This window comes from Hemiscyllium ocellatum, chromosome 26 (assembly GCF_020745735.1).
Source record: "Hemiscyllium ocellatum isolate sHemOce1 chromosome 26, sHemOce1.pat.X.cur, whole genome shotgun sequence".
In the NCBI taxonomy this organism is placed as follows: domain Eukaryota; kingdom Metazoa; phylum Chordata; class Chondrichthyes; order Orectolobiformes; family Hemiscylliidae; genus Hemiscyllium; species Hemiscyllium ocellatum.
Window position 1 is genome coordinate 10,865,521 of NC_083426.1, and position 16,836 is coordinate 10,882,356.

Sequence of the window (16,836 nt, forward strand, 5' to 3'; positions counted from 1 at the left end):
ACCTGTTAACTCTGCTTTCTCCCCACAGATGCTGCCAGACCTACTGAGTTTCTCCATCGAGTTCTGGTTTTGTTTATAAGTTGGTCACCTGTGGCACTGATGATATCCCTTTTTTTCAGCTCTCAGGTATATCACACGCCAACCAGAGATGTGCCAGAGTATTATAGACTGCTATCGCCCTATTACCAAGATGAGTACCCGCAGTTTTTACAACCTGGTACACGGCCGGACAGTATTTGTTCTGTGCCAGCTTATGACAGAATGACAGCGCGGTGGTCAATCGACGAGCGACAGTCGGCGTTTCTGCCGAGGGATTGGCAGGACCGGCGGGCATACAGTGGGCAGGGGTCGCCCGTGTGGCATGGGGCACAGCCAGCGTACACCCATGAGGTCGACAACATCACCAGCACAATGCGGAGGATGTCCCTGCAGCCCCGTTCCCGCTCCGTACCTCGCTCACCATCCCAAGGACCCCTCGTGGTGAATCGGGTCTACTCTCCGGTGAGGTCTCCGAGCGCCCGGTTTGATAGGTTGCCGGCCCGAAGGGACGAAGTGTTTGGCCACCCAGCCTACACGCTGCGCCGGTCTCGCAGTGCAAAGGTAACTCACCTCACAGTCCACACTTTGAATGGTCTGATTAAATATACACACAACGTCCCTATGATTAATTCATTGCATGCTGGCATCATTGAGGATTGGCTAAACCTACTCAAACTCTCCTCATAGGACAGTCCTTCCAGACCTGGGAGAAACCAAGAGGACGAACCTTTTGTGAACTGTTTCCAGTCTATCTTTTCATACATCAGGGGCCCAAAACTGTTTAGAGCATCCCATCAGTATTCTGACTAGAGCCTTTGTGGAGTTTAGTTACATAATTATATAGTTCTGTATGTGAGCCTTGCGTTGTTACTCATTCCTAATTGCCTTTGAACAGCAAAGGTGAAAGTGAGTACTGCAGATGCTAGCGATCAGAGTCTAGATTGGAGTGGTGCTGAAAAAGCAGAGCAGGTCAGGCAGCATCCGAGGAGCAGGAAAATCAACATTTTGGGTAAAAGCCCTTCATCAGGAAAGATGAACAGCCAAGGCAAGTCGGCTAAATGGACTGTGTCTGGGCAGTAATTTCTATGTTGTCTCCTGCAAAAGGTTTTTTCTTACTCAAAGGGTGGCATGGTGGCACAGTGGTTAGCACTGCTGCCTCACAGTGCCAGGTACCCGGGTTCAATTCCAGCCTCAGGCGACAGTCTAGAACATAGAACATAGAAAAATACAATGCAGTACAGGCCCTTTGGCCCTCGATGTTGCACTGACCGAAGCCTACCTAACCTACACTAGCCCAATAACCTCCATATGCTTATCCAATGCCCGCTTAAATGACCATAAAGAGGGAGAGTCCACCACTGCTACTGGCAGGGCATTCCATGAACTCACAACCCGCTGAGTAAAGAATCTACCCCTAACATCTGTCCTATACCAACCTCCCCTTAATTTAAAGCTGTGTCCCCTAGTAACAGCTGACTCCATTAGCGGAAAAAGGTTCTCACTGTCAACCCTATCTAAACCCCTAATCATCTTGTACACCTCTATCAAATCTCCCCTAGACCTTCTTTTCTCCAATGAGAATAGCCCCAAGTGCCTCAGCCTTTCCTCATACGATCTTCCTACCATGCCAGGCAACATCCTGGTAAACCTCCTCTGCACCCGTTCCAATGCCTCCATATCCTTCCTATAGTATGGCGACCAATACTGCACACAATACTCCAGATGAGGCCGCACCAGAGTCTTATACAACTGCAACATGACCTCAGGACTCCGGAACTCAATTCCTCTACCAATAAAGCCCAGTACGCCATATGCCTTCCTCACAGCACTATTTACCTGGGTGGCAACTTTCAGAGATCTGTGTACATGGACACCAAGATCCCTCTGCTCATCCACACTACCAAGTAGCCTACCATTAGCCCAGTAATCCATCTTCTTGTTACTCCTACCAAAGTGAATGACTTCACACTTAGCTACATTGAACTCCATTTGCCACCTTTCTGCCCAGCTCTGCAACTTATATATATCCCGCTGTAACCTGCCACATCCTTCTTCGCTGTCCACAACTCCACCGACTTTCGTATCATCCGCAAACTTGCTCACCCAGCCTTCAAGCCCCTCCTTCAGGTCATTTATAAAAATGACAAACAGCAATGGTCCCAAAACAGATCCTTGTGGAACATCGCTAGTTCATCACTCCAAGATGAACCTATACCATCAAGATCTGTGTGGAGTTTGCACATTCTCCCTGTGTCTGCGTGGGCTTCTTCCAAAGACGTGCAGGCTGGGTGGATTAGCCATGGGGAATGCATGATGATAGGAGAAGGGAGGGTAAATGGATCTGGATGGGGTGCTTTTCAGAGGGTCATTGTGGACTGGATGGGCTGAATGGCCTGTATCCACACTGTAAGGATTCTAAATTTTTATACCATCCTTTAATTTGAGAATGCAGGAGGGATTTGGAAAGATATTCATTCATGGAACAAGCTTTCACAGATCTGGCCCTTACAGCCAATGAATTTCTTTTGAACTCGCTGTTGTACAAACATGACAGGCAATTTGTGCACAGCATGATCCCAAACCAGCAATGTGGTAATAACTAGATAGTCTGCTTTATTGATGCTATTTGAGTGAAGATGTTGTGGAGATGCTACTGTTGCTCTTCAAAGTATGATCTATTATATCCACCTGAGAGAGCTGGACGAACCTTGTTGTGAAAGGTGGTACCAGTGACAGTGTAGCACTCCCTCTGCACAGCATTGCATTGCTGCTTCAACATAAGTTGTACACCTAATTTCTCTTGAGTAGGAACTCAAAACTTCTAATTCAAACAAGAATGCTCTCAACAATGTTCGATTATTTCACAATATTTCATTTCAAGCTGATGCATTCATTCCACATGTCTGTAAGGTTTAATTTAGATTAAGTGTCCCTGGGACCCTGGCTCTCTGAGGCAGCAGTGCGAACCACAGTGCTGCCATGCCCAACTGAGGAGTTGGCTTGGGTGGTAACTTTTGGCACCCTGAATTTTCGAGTGTCAAGGCCTGTCATTTGCTGAGAACCTCACACATACTGACCTACCAGCTCTTAATGGGTGAAATGACAAGTTTTCTTAGTCATGGGGGGAGGGAATTTGCATGTTAGTCTCCACCAGAAATTCACCCTCAGCAAAAAGGAACATTCTGCACATGTGTGTGGCCCAGGGAAGCACAGCAAAGGACTCTTTAAGTTGCAAGGTCCCTGAGGGTTCAGAATTCAATATACGTGGGAGTTTCAGTACAGCTTTCTCGGATTAATAAGAAAAGAAACTGACTTGAACCAGGCAGTTGTTTATTGTGACAGAGGGTTCAAATAATGGTGAATGCAAGTTAAAGATTAAGAAGTCAACTATACAAATGGAAATTAAATGGAATATTTCCAACACTTCTATTTATGTAGTCCCTTGTCAGAGAGAGAAAAAAAGATATGAGGTGCTTTTCATGAAAGCTTTGCATACCAAATTTGCAGGAAAGGAGATGGAAGTGAGCAGCACAATGGAGTTGATTACATTTCAGTTCGTGAGAGGGATAGAATGTGAAGGCGATGGATTTCAGTGGGAAAAATACAATGGGAAGGTTCAACAATTAGAAAGAAATGTGTCTGTTTCTTTAGGCCTTTCTAAGTATTTTGATATTATGTAGGAATAGAAGATGAGGAGGAGGCCATTTAGCTCCTTGCGTCACGCAGTGAGATCATAGCTTACCTGTGGCCGACCTCCATATACTTACCATTACCCCACATTCCATTATACCCTGGGGATAACAAAACTGTATCAATTTCCATTTTAAACTTAGCAATTGATCTGACATCAATTGCAATTTTCAGAAGAGAATTCTAAATTTCTCCATCCTTTTCTGTCTCACAATGTTTCTAATTGCTCTTCTGAAATTTCTGGCTCCAATTTTTAGACTCTACCTCTTAGTGCTAGATTCACATTCAGTGGAAATAGCATCTCTAAACAAAAAATACTGGAGATCACAGCGGGTCAGACAGCATCCGTGGAGAGTGAGCAAGCACTCTAGGTAAATTCTTCATCAGCGCTGACATGAGTGTGGAGGGGGCAACATTTATGAAATAGTGGGGGTGGTGTGCTGAGGGAGAAATGGTGCTGTTAGTGCAGATTAAGTCACAGACTCATAGAGATGTTCAGCACGGAAACAGACCCTTCGGTCCAACTCATCCATGCCGACCAGATATCCCAACCTAATCTAGTCCCATTTGCCATTTTTTGGCCCACGTCTCTCTAAACGCTTCCTATTCAGATACCCATCCAGATGCCTTTTAAATGTAGCAATTGTATCAGCCTCCACCACTTGGTCTGGCAGCTCATTCCATACACGTACCATCCTCTGTGTGAAAACTTTGCCCCTAAGGCCCCTTTTATATCTTTCCCTTCTCACCCTAAACCAATGCCCTCTAGTTCTGGACTCTGAGAATGGCAGAACCATAGTGGGTCTAACTGCCAAACAGGAAAGAAGACATAGTCTCACCAGAGTGGGGGAAGGGGAGAGAAGACATGGTGACAGAGAATGTAACAAATATAGCTAAAACAAAGGGAAGAAATGGGAGTCACATCAGCTCTGATAAAGAGTCATCTGGACTCGAAACGTCAGCTTACTTTCTCTCCATGGATGCTGCCTGACCCGCTGTGATCTCCAGCATTTTTTGTTTTCAGTACAGATTCCAGCATCTGCAATAGTTTGCTCCGACAAAATAGTGTCTCTCTCTGTCTACCCGACCTGTCCCCCTTAATGTTTTGAAACTTGAGTCAAACATTTTAAATTCCAGGGTATACAACTTCATTTTGTGTAATTTTTTTATAATTTTGCTAAATTTATAAGGTACTCCTTCTAAAGTAAAGTGAAGTGAGGGATTATCATTGACTAGCGGAGCAGACTCAAATGGCTGAATGGCCTATTTCTGTTCCTATGCCTTGTGGTCAGATGACCCTTCCTAAGGTGTAATGCCCAGAAAAGATCATTGTTTTCCAGGGGCTGGCGGAGACCCTACCCAGCCCCAACATATATAAAAAAACATTGCCTGGGCAAGCTCATTCCCACTTGAACAGCTTGCTGTGCTCAGGTTTAACCCTCAGGGAGTAATAGACCCAGCTCATCACCTCTGGGCAAGTGATACATTTGCAGGTTGTAACAGCATCACCATCATACTGGAACAAGAAAGAGGATTAAAGAAACCTTAAAATTCACAAAGTCATCAGTTCTGCTTGTTGGACTCTCTAATGCACAGTTAACAACACTTCACTTAATTAAAAAAAAAGTTCCAAGCCTCTTCACAGGAGTATTTGCAAACATAATTAACATTCACCTTGTTAGTTAGGCATTTCCAAGGAATGCCTGTGCATCAGCTGTGGTTGGTGGTGAGTTTTATTAAAGCTTTTTCCTGTTTGTTTCTAGCAATACGACTACTCCGGAGACAGGAGGCTGTCTGGACTGCAGCCATATCACTTCACTGCCTCTCGCTCAATGCAGGACAGAATGGTAGGTTCTGAAAATGACTTGCAATGTAAATTCATTTGGATTCATGCAAGAAAACTGTAATAAGCAAATGAAAGAAGGGGATGTCATAAACCATAACTTCTGGACTCTCCATGTATTGCAAAATTTCTGGCACATTGATGTTTGGCATGTTTGATTCCCCAACAATATTTTCATGGCTTATTCTGTAGTTAGTTCTAACCTGGAAGCACCACTTGCAATTCATAGAGAATGGTTCCTGTTGCTGATTCATTTTTGGATATTGATAACAGTGAAAATTCACATCTTTGGACGTAGCTTTAGGTTTCTATTTGCAGGACCTTGACAACAAGGCCTAGTTTCTGCTAAGACCCAAGAATGCAAATGCCCCAAGCAATGACATTCTTCATCAGTACCCTCCAAACCTGCGAGCTTTACCACCTGGAAAGGCAAGTGTGGTAGTAGTGTTGAAAAACCCACCATCTGCAAGTTCCCCTCCAGGATCCCCTCACCCAGAACTTGGAGCGAGATCACCATTCTTTCACTTTCACTGAGTCAGAGTCTTGGAAATTCCTCCCTAACACAACTGGGGTGGGGGGGAGGGGGCTTGCTATTCCACGTGGCCTGCAATGCAAGTAGGGTGGTTCACCATCATCTTCTTACAGACATTAAGGAACGGACAACAAATATTGGCCAGACCAGTGATACTCACATCCCCTGAACAGTTTTTTGTTTCACTCATTCACAGTATGTGGATGTTGCTGGCCAGGCCAGCATTTATTGCCAGTCCCTAATTTCCCAGAGGGCCATTGGGTCTGGAGTCACATGTTGGCCAGACCAGGTAAGGAAAGCAGATTTCCATCCCTAAAAAGACTTTGCTGATCGCATTCAGTTTTGCCTGACAATTGACAATAGTTTCATGGTCACCATTACACTCTTAATTCAGATTTTTATTGGATTCAAACTCCACCATCTGCCAAAGCAAGATTTGAACCAGTGTCTCCAATAAGTTGCCTGGGTCGCTAAGTTAATAATTAGTGATGATGCCAGTAGGTTACCATGAGACTGATATGGGACATAAACACCAACTCAGATCCAATGGGCTGCACTGCTTGCATGCATGCTGTAAATTTTATATAATTCTCAGCAAATGAGAGTAGCCCACTAATCAGTAAATCATAAAATACTTATTTTCCTTTAGACCACTGAAACTTTATCCCAGCTGTATTGACTGACTATTGCAAACACCGATTCTTTTGCCACTGTCTGAAAGGATGTGTCCAGCGAGATGGTTCTGCTCCTATCTGCCTAAGCCCTTGTAGAAACGTTATAATCCATTTCAGTCACCCCTTCATTTCCCCCCCCCCCACTCCATCCTGCCAACCAAGATGAAGTTTGGAAGTCTCAACAATTTATTCCGAGACTACCAGAAGAAAAAATTGTGCAATAGTCACGAGGAACCACTGCTCTCTATGGGTAAACCCATCTTACCACCGCTCCCAAACTCTACCAGTGACACTTTAAAAGTTGCCAGTGCATTGGTATGCTACCATTGCTGGGCCAAAAATCAAGGTACCACTGACATTTTTTAATCCCTGATACCAGCAGCATATTTACTGTCAGGCATGCTTTCCTGACCTGTGTAGCTGACACTTCAGTTTGTTCGATTCCCCTGAAACAGATGTTTACAACAGAATTAAAGAGCTGCTGTGTAGCTATGAGACATTTTCACTGTAGAGTCACACAGAGCAATTCAATATGTCACCCTGTTATATTTTTTGAAAATTGAAGTACAATATGGTTTAGTCCTTTACTCATGACATTGTGGGTGTAACAGAGGACAGTTTGAAGTTACTGGGTTAGAACATAATTGAAAGGGCAAGGAACAAAGGCAACAGTTAAAGTTGACCCATGTCTTTCTCCTTCATTTATTCTTAGAACGTGAGTGTCACTGACAAGTCCATCATTTATTACCCCTATATCTGATCACCTTTGTCAACTTTTACAGTTTGGTTCAACTCAGTTGTTTGGCAGACCATTTCAGTGGGCAATTAGGGCCAATAACATCACTGTTGGGTCTGGAGTCACATTAGGCCAGACTTGAGGCACGTTAGTGAAGAAAGTGCACTTTTACAGCCATCCAGAATTCCCATGTTAATGGTTAGTGAGACTAGCATTTTATTCCAGATTATTTTTTCCATTAAATTAAAAATCCTCCAATTACAACAAAATTGGAGGTGTAGTGGACAGCGAAGAAAGTTACCTTAGATTACAGTGGGACCTTGATCAGATGGGGCAATTGGCTGAGGAGTGGCAAATGGAGTTTAGATAATTGTGAGGTGCTGCATTTTGGAAAAAGAAATCAGTGCAGGACTTATACACTTAATGGTAAGGTCCTGGGGAGTGTTGCTGAACAAAGGGGTCTTGGAGTGGAGGTTTGTAGAAAGTGGAGTCGCAGGCAGATAAGATAGTGAAAAATGCATTTGGTATGCTTTCCTTTTGGGAGGTCATATTGTGGATGTACAGGACTTGGTTAGGCCACTGTTGGAATATTGCGTGCAATTCTGGTCTCCTTCCTTTCGGAAAGATGTTGTGAAACGTTACAGGGTTCAGAAGAGATTTACAAGGATGTTGCCAGGGTTGGAAGATTTGAGCTATAGGGACAGTCTGAATAGGCTGGAGCTGTTTTCCCTGGAGTGTCAGAGGCTGAGGGGTGACCTTATAGAGGTTTACAAAATTATGAGGTGCACGGATAGGATAAATAGACAAAGTCTTTTCCCTGGGGTGGGAAGTCCAGAATGAGAGGGCATAGGTTCAGGGTGAGAGGGGAAAAATGTAAGAGGGACCTAAGATTAGATTAGATTACTTACAGTGTGGAAACAGGCCCTTCGGCCCAACAAGTCCACACCGACCCGCCGAAGCGCAACCCACCCATACCCATACCCTTATATTTACCCCTTAACTAACACTACGGGCAATTTAGCATGGCCAATTCACCTGACCCGCACATCTTTGGACTGTGGGAGGAAACCGGAGCACCCGGAGGAAACCCACGCAGACACGGGGAGAATGTGCAAACTCCACACAGTCAGTCGCCTGAGTCGGGAATTGAACCCGGGTCTTCAGGCGCTGTGAGGCAGCAGTGCTAACCACTGTGCCACCGTGCCGCCCAAAGGGGGCAACCTTTTCACACAGAAGGTGGTACGTATATGGAATGAGCTGGCAGAGGAAGTGGTGGAGGCTGGTACAATTACAGCATTTAAAAGGCATTGGGATAAGTATATGAATAGGAAGGGTTTAGAGGGATATGGGCCAAGTGCCGGCAAATGGGACTAGATCAGATTAGGTTAACTGGTCAGCATGGTTGGACCAAAGGGTCTGTTTCCGTGCTGTACATCTTTTTGTCCCTATGCTGTGGTACGGCATTGAACCCATGTCAGAGATGAATTAGTCCAAATGTGTGGATTATTAGTCCAGTAACATTACCAGTGTGTTATTGTTTCCTCTGTTTTAAATAATTACAGAGTGCCTTCACACAGAAAGACGTCCTAAGATGCTTCACAGCAAATGTGTGCAAAACGTTGAGGAGAAACAGTTTGAAACATGATTGAAGAAAGACGTTTAAAGGAGTCCCATAACCATGAAGTTTGGAACAATTTAGGGATCAAGTTACAAAAGTTTGGTGGGATGCAGGGATTGTGATGATTAATATAGTGAAATGGAGGGATGACTAACACATGGTATCAGAGAACCAGAATTCATGGGCTGGGAGCGATTGACGTGCAAGGTTATGAAAAGGTTCTGAAGGTGAGGATTTTGAGTTTGAAGCATTGAGTAGCGGGGAGCCAGCTGAAATTGTTGAGAATAGGTGTGATGGGAGAAGGAGAGCTGGAGAATGGATAATGCTAGACAGCAGAGTCTCAAGCCTAAGTCTTAGTTAAGATTCAGGTCAGTCACTAAAATCAAATTCAGTTACTCCAGCCATGTTAATGGGCGGCACAATGGCTCGTACTGCCAGGAACCTGGGTTTCATTCCAGCCTCGGGTGACTGTCTGTGTGGAGTTTGCACATTCTCCCCGTGTCTGTGTGGATTTCCTTTGGGTGCTCTGGTTTCCTCCCACAGTCCAAAGATGGGTGGGTGAGATGGGTTGACCGTGGTAAATTACCCAGAATGTGCAGGGATGTGCAGACAAGGTGGGTTTGCCATGGGAAATGCAGAGTTACAGGGATAGGGTAGGGGGTGGGTCTGTATCGGATACTTTTCAGAGGGTGGTTGTGGAGCTGATGGGATGAATGGCCTGCTTCCACGCTGTTGGGATTCTATGTTTAATTATCAAGATTGAAAATCCATGCTGAATTCTTCTCATGGTTTAACAGTGAAAGCTTGAATTTCTTTTGTCCCAGCTGCAGTCAATATGTCATGAAAATACAATAGTTTGGCTGTTGCCCTTTAGGAACAGAGGATCAAACATTAGTTACTGGACAAGACGTTTGCCTTTTTACATGTGCCTGGGGAGTTGGTATGCAGTGAGTTTGGACCAGGCTTGCAAGCCTCAAAGAGTGAAAATTTCTTTTTGTCTCCTTGACAATTGGCATGTCACATAGTTTTAACAGTAGCTCATCTGCAGCTGAGATTTGGTTCTGACCCCTATGCTGCATGACTTGTAGAATAAGTAGTTGCATTTCTACACATTAAGATTGCCGACATCAGCTGTATTCCATGCCAGCATTCACTGAGGACAGATACAATTAATCTTAACTTGGGTCTGGAAGTAGCAACCATTAGTCACTATTGTCCTCTGGGAAAATGAGTGAGTGTATTTGACCCTTGAGGATAAGATTGGACACAACTGAGAGGTCATCCACAGTCATCTGGAACCATATTCCAGCAGGATGCAGGGCTTGGGAGATAAGTTGTATTGTCCATCCCTACATTCTCCTCCTTAAACTATCCTCCTTGTATTCTCAACTGTTCCACATCATGGAATGTTGACTTCACTAGCTCGACCAGCATTTGTTGAACTGAGTGGCAGTGAAAAGACACTACACTGGATAGACTTGGATTGTTTTCCTTTGAGTAGAGAGTACTGATGGGTACATGAATTGAGGGGTAGAAACTGATCAGGGATATAGATGGGGGAGACAAGAAGGATCTTTTCCTCTTGGTGGAGCGATCAATCATGGAGGGATTAATTTTAAGGTAAGGGCCAGGAGGTTTAGAGTGGATTTGAGTCAACAATCTTTACCCAGAGGGTGGTGGGAATCTGGAACTCATGACCTATATGAGTGATAGAGGCAGAAACTCTCATAACTTTGAAGAAGTATTTAGATGTACACTTGTGATGTCAAGTGCTGGGCAATGGGAGTTATTTTTGACCAGTGCAGACTTGATGTGCTGAATGGCCTTTTTCTGTGCTGTGACTCCATGCTGTGGGTCTGGATTCACATGTCAGAAAGAACAACAGATCTCCTTCCTGTCGAATCAGATGGATTTTTACAACAATTGACGATGGTTATTAATGTCAAGATCTTAGTTGAATTCCAAATTCGCCACCTGCCACAGTAGGACTCAAACCCATGTCCCCAGAACATCAGAACGGGATCTGGATTTATAGGTCATTAACATTACCAGCTGAAAATGTGTTGCTGGTCAAAGCACAGCAGGCCAGGCAGCATCTCAGGAATAGAGAATTCGACGTTTCGAGCATAAGCCCTTCATCAGGAATGAGAGAGAGTAGCCAAGCAGGCTAAGATAAAAGGTAGGGAGGAGGGACTAGGGGGAGGGGCGATGGAGGTGGGATAGGTGGAAGGAGGTCAAGGTGAGGGTGATAGGCCGGAGTGGGGTGGGGGCGGAGAGGTCAGGAAGAAGATTGCAGGTTAGGAGGGCGGTGCTGAGTTGAGGGAACCGACTGAGACAAGGTGGGGGGAGGGGAAATGAGGAAACTGGAGAAATCTGAATTCATACCTTGTAGTTGGAGGGTTCCCAGGCGGAAGATGAGGCGCTCCTCCTCCAGCCGTCGTGTTGTTATGTTCTGCCGGTGGAGGAGTCCAAGGACCTGCATGTCCTCGGTGGAGTGGGAGGGAGAGTTAAAGTGTTGAGCCACGGGGTGGTTGGGTTGGTTGGTCCGGGCGTCCCTGAGGTGTTCTCTGAAGCGTTCCGCAAGTAAGCGGCCTGTCTCACCAATATAGAGGACATTAACATTACCACTAAACCACCTTTCCCTAATGCTAACCTGGGCAAGCTCAGCTTTCCCATCATATTTATTCAACTTTCTTGACTTCAATCGTAGAACCTGCGGGGGGGTTCATATTATTATCATTGCATTCAATCTTCACTTTGTGCTTTAACCTTCCCTCAGCTCCCTCTACTCTGTGTGGTGTAGATTTAGTGTCAGAGCTGAGTAGCTGGTGTGCATTCAGACAGGCTTAGAGCAGGTCTACCTGCCTCAAAGAGTTGGTTTAGGGATCAAGGGAACCTCTTTGATCATTAAATGTCAATTTGGACAGTAAAACCATCTCCGTTTTCCACAGAAGCCTTGCCTTCTTGCAGTGGAAGTAACAACTACACTTAAAACAGTCTGTGCAGCAGCATTTTTGAAATGGTCAGGTGCTGATGAGCAGCATGAGTAGATTCAGAGCCCTATCTTATTTACTGTATCCTTGGAGTATCACAGTGTCTAACTGGGCCCTTTTGGACTCTCTAACCGTCTGTTCCCTTTCTTCTGACTAACTATTTGTTTTCTTCCTCATTCTGTGCTGTCTAACTCTGCGACTCCTCTTACCCTGTGGCATGACAGGATGAAATTCTAGATCTTCAGTTACAAAGGAAGCTAGAATTTCTGGACCAGCAGGTGGGCCTTGATGTGTAAATCTGTCTTGGTGTCCATTCACATGAGTCAAACTGTCCTGGTATCTATATCCATTGGCCACATTCCATTGGTGTCTTTTCCCTTCGGTCAGACCGTCCTGATGTCCATTCCCATTAGTCAAACTGTCCTGGTATCTATACCCATTGGCCACACTCTTTTGGTGTCTGTTCCCATTGGTCAAACCACCCTGATGTCCATTCCCATTGGTCAAGGATGAAGTGACAAGGTTGTGAATTGGACATTACCCTTGAGTCTGATCCACGTGAACTGGGAGTTCGAGTCAATGATACTTAAAGACCATGAGGAACAAGACTCACAGAATGACACAACACAAGAGCCCATTCAGCACACCTCACCCATGCCACCAATTAATTACTTGACTTCTTAAAGAAAAATCAAATCAACATTTTCACATAATTAAGTAATTATAAACTAGGGTGTAACACAGAAACAAGTTAGATGAAAAAAATCCAAGGGTAGTTTAGAAATGTCTGAAGAGGGTGTTTCATTTTATGCATACACAAAATACTCATAATTACTGAATAAAGTGACATTACAATAATTCCTGTATAACAGTAATTAACATATAGGTATTGCCAAGGAGGATAAAACAAGCGCTGAGATTGTTAGTAGTAGATACATCTTCACGTGTAAGATATTGAGTGAGCCTTTGACTGCTAGTTGTATTCCTGACTCCAAGTTAGCAGGTGGAGAAGGTCAAAACCCACTCCAGATAACCCTCACAGATGTATCTAAATTCTGGTTTCACAACCAGATATTGGCGCACAAACCTTCTGATTATTGGTTGTAGGAACTAACCACCCTCTTAAAAATGGCGATGAACATTGAAGGAAGGTCCATGTCATAGATTTTTCAACCTACGAATACTTCGTTGTTCTCATTGATCAAACATAAAGATGTTAAAGCAACAGCAAGATTAATGATAAGTACAGTGTTAATGATTGAACTATTTCAGATCCACATGATACAACTAGATTCATGACACAACATGTTCTAGGAGACTATGTTCCAGCATTTTGCTCAAGCTAATTAAAAAGGATTATTCAATAGCAATCAAACACACATCAAAAAAATGTAGTAATGGGAAGGCAATATAAACATTAAAAGGATTTCTTTAGTGAGGAACAAACCATATCAAAGGGATTTTACTCCAGAGAGATGATCGACATTAAGGGCTTGCCTCTTTGATAGGCTAAACAAAATTTAAATATTTGACAATTAATGTTGGGATTTATATTTTTTTGGGTTGCACTGTGAAGGTAGTGAACCTTGATACTTCTCCTTTGAGTATTTGTCTGTTTCTGTCTTCACCGACATCCTGATAATGCAGTCTGTAGTGTGTTCATCTCGTCAAAAGATCTTGTTGTTTACTGTTGAATTTGTGTAAATCTTGTCAGAAACCCTGTAGAGAATTCGATAGAATGTGATTAACCTCCCTCAACTTTCATACACAATACAGGATGCTTCAAATAATTGGTTTTCTGTAAATTGCCTGCTTTCTGTTCTGTGACTGTCCATTTTACATGCGCTTGCTGCTGTGACCGTTTGAGGCACTCAGACTCTGCTCAAGATTGTGTGTTTGAAATTATAACCATCGACGAAGAAACAGTGCAGGTGGGAAGAGGTGACTACTCTCTAGAAAAAGACATCTGGATAACTTTAAAATTATGATATGAGTTTGATAGGAAAAATGCAGAGAAGACATTTCCACTAAGGAACAGGTATGTTTAATGGTCATAATTATAAGATGACCACTAGTAAATTGAATTGGAAATTCAGGAAAATCCTCATTACCCATGAAAGAGTGCTTTGAGTTTGAAACCTGCATGAAATAGTTTAGACAAATGGCATTGTCACACATAAGAGGAAGCTTGATTAGTACCTTAGGAAGAAAGGAATAGAAAGATATGTTTTATAGATTAAGGTGAAGTAGAGTCAGAGAGACTGTATGATGCGTTAATACGTAGCTAGACTAGATGGGCTGAATGAGCTGTTTCAGTGATTAACATAAGCAATACTATGTTTTTAAAGGGTGCATTTAGTCAGCCCTGTCTTGGTATTTAAGGGGCTTGAGGCCACACTCAAGGTCAAGTGCATAAAACCAAATCCATGTCGACCTTGAAAAACTCAGCTAATGTTAATGGGCTGTAACTTAGTGTCTTCTCTCTGAGAGCTCATCTTAAGCGTACAAATTTAAGAAAGCTGCGCATGTTCTAGAATGAGTAAACTCAAGTTATTCACAGTGTGGCTTTGGATTTACATTGATGCTGTTATCTCTGGCACACTGTTCTAATCTCCCCAGTTACAGCCGCTGTCACTTGTACTGTGCCAGGATTTACAACACAATCCTGCAGTGACTCTAAACCCTTGGTTCTTTCTGAATACGAGCGTTGCGCTGCAGGATATTTTGGGATACGTTACTATAGTAAATGTGCTTTATGCCAAACACATTTTAAAGTGAAATTGTTGCTACATGTCCACGAGAAAGTATATGTTTAAAGTGAATGTTATGTTTGACTCATCCACCGCTCTGCAGTCAATATCTATGTTTGAAAACATGACTGGAATTGATAAGGTGATGCTGTTTGTAGCACCATTTAATTTGAACTAAATCACCATCTTCCCTATTGATTTGCTGAGGATTATTTTCAATCCCTGACCCTATAAAGCAATTAATTAATATAATGTTTTGAACAAACCTTGACTGACAACTGGCAAGTTTTCATTCACTTTCCAATTCAGCGTCATTGATTTTTTGGCTCAGAATCTGTTCATTAGTTGTTGCCAGGCTCAAGATCACTGCAAATAGATATGGCACATTTATTCCTTCACATAAACAAGTTTCCCTCAAATTTCAATCAATAATTACCACAAAAAATCTTGTACTTTCATGGCACCTTATCGTGTTTCAGATATGTCTCAAACTGTGGAATCATACAACATAGAACGATCATTCAGCCAGTGTAAGGTCACCATTGTATTATGGGGCTGCTCTCCTATTAGAGAGAGATAACTGGTGTTGGTTTAACCTGAGGGTTACCACACCTTGGGTGAGGGGAAGAGGTTGAGAAAGAGACTCCATTATGGTAACCTCAGCTGGTGTGGAAATCAAACCCATGCTGTTGGTACATTGTAAACCGGCTGTTCAGCCAACTGAGCTAACCAACCCCAACCTACCTCCATCAATGTAGCACTGTTATGGCTGTCTAAAAAGAAAATGTCAAATAGCCCCAGTCCCCTGATCTATCTCTGTAGCTCTGCAAAATATTTCTCTGAAGTGGTGAACTATATTTTTCAATCTTTTCCACGAAGCCAGCTTCCATCACGTTTTCAAGCAGCACGTTTCAGATCATAAATTCACTCTCCATCTTCTCCCCACTCTTTGCTTGTTGAACCTTGAAACAGTTTCTCCTTATTTACTGTGTCAAATACCTTTGTGATTTTGAAAATCTTGTTTAAATCTCTTTGAATAGAGAAGGTTGATCAAGCAACCTTAACTTTCAATGTAATTATTTACTTCATTATGCAGTCATTGTTGATTTGTAAGTAGCCATTTTGAGTACAGATGACAAGGAGGCAAAGTATCTTTTGGTTTCTTGAGTAGGAGATAATTAACTTAAAGCTTCAAACCCAGCCATTATCCTCTGGACAAGGGATTAGATTACTATAACTACATGAATCTCTCTGAGATTCCCTGCCTTGAAGCAGTTTGACAACTAAAATATGCCAGTGAATTGTAAAATGATATAGAGGAATGCAGATTGCCGACTGACGGGTTCCAAGTTCAAAGGTAAGACTCCAGTCTTTCGCTCTGAATAAAGCCAGCTGATAGTGCAAGAGTTTTATTTGATGCAAATAGTGAATGAGAGTATTGTGGCAGCGGTAGTGTCTCTACCTCTCAGAATTTCAGAGTCACAGCTCAGGAAGAGGCCATTCATCCTTATTGTGCTTGCTACTACCTAGTGCTAATCTCTTTTCGGCCAGAGACCGGGTTTTACTCCCACCTTCTTTAAAGTTATGCATTGACATCTCCGGGTAGGAAATATCTTCGAAGTGGGTTTCCACCGGGTGCTCCAGTTTCCTCCCACAATCCAAAGATGTGCAGGTCAGGTGAATTGGCCATGCTAAATTGCCCGTAGTGTTAGGTAAGGGGTAAATGTAGGGGTATGGGTGGGTTGCGCTTCGGCGGGTCGGTGTGGACTTGTTGGGCCGAAGGGCCTGTTTCCACACTGTAAGTAATCTAATCTAATCTAATCTATTCTAAACCATGAGGGAGTCAGTCGAGAAGTTCCTATTGGTGAAAAGATTGAGGACAACAAGGTACAAATCTAAGGTGATTATTCATTCAAGGGATGAGGTCATCACTGCCTAGTCCAGCATTTATTGCCCATTAC

At 43.3% G+C, this 16,836-nt stretch overlaps 1 protein-coding gene across 9 annotated transcripts in view; it reads left to right on the forward strand.

The window, feature by feature from the left end:
• plekha6 (pleckstrin homology domain containing, family A member 6) overlaps positions 1-16,836 on the forward strand; it is a 345,819-nt gene that overhangs the window by 290,160 nt on the left and 38,823 nt on the right. For all 9 annotated transcript variants that reach the window (XM_060845333.1, XM_060845334.1, XM_060845336.1 and 6 more), the window contains 2 exons: positions 120-600; positions 5,493-5,576. In XM_060845333.1, the coding sequence (XP_060701316.1) occupies positions 120-600; positions 5,493-5,576 (565 nt within the window). The remainder of the gene's footprint in view (positions 1-119; positions 601-5,492; positions 5,577-16,836) is intronic.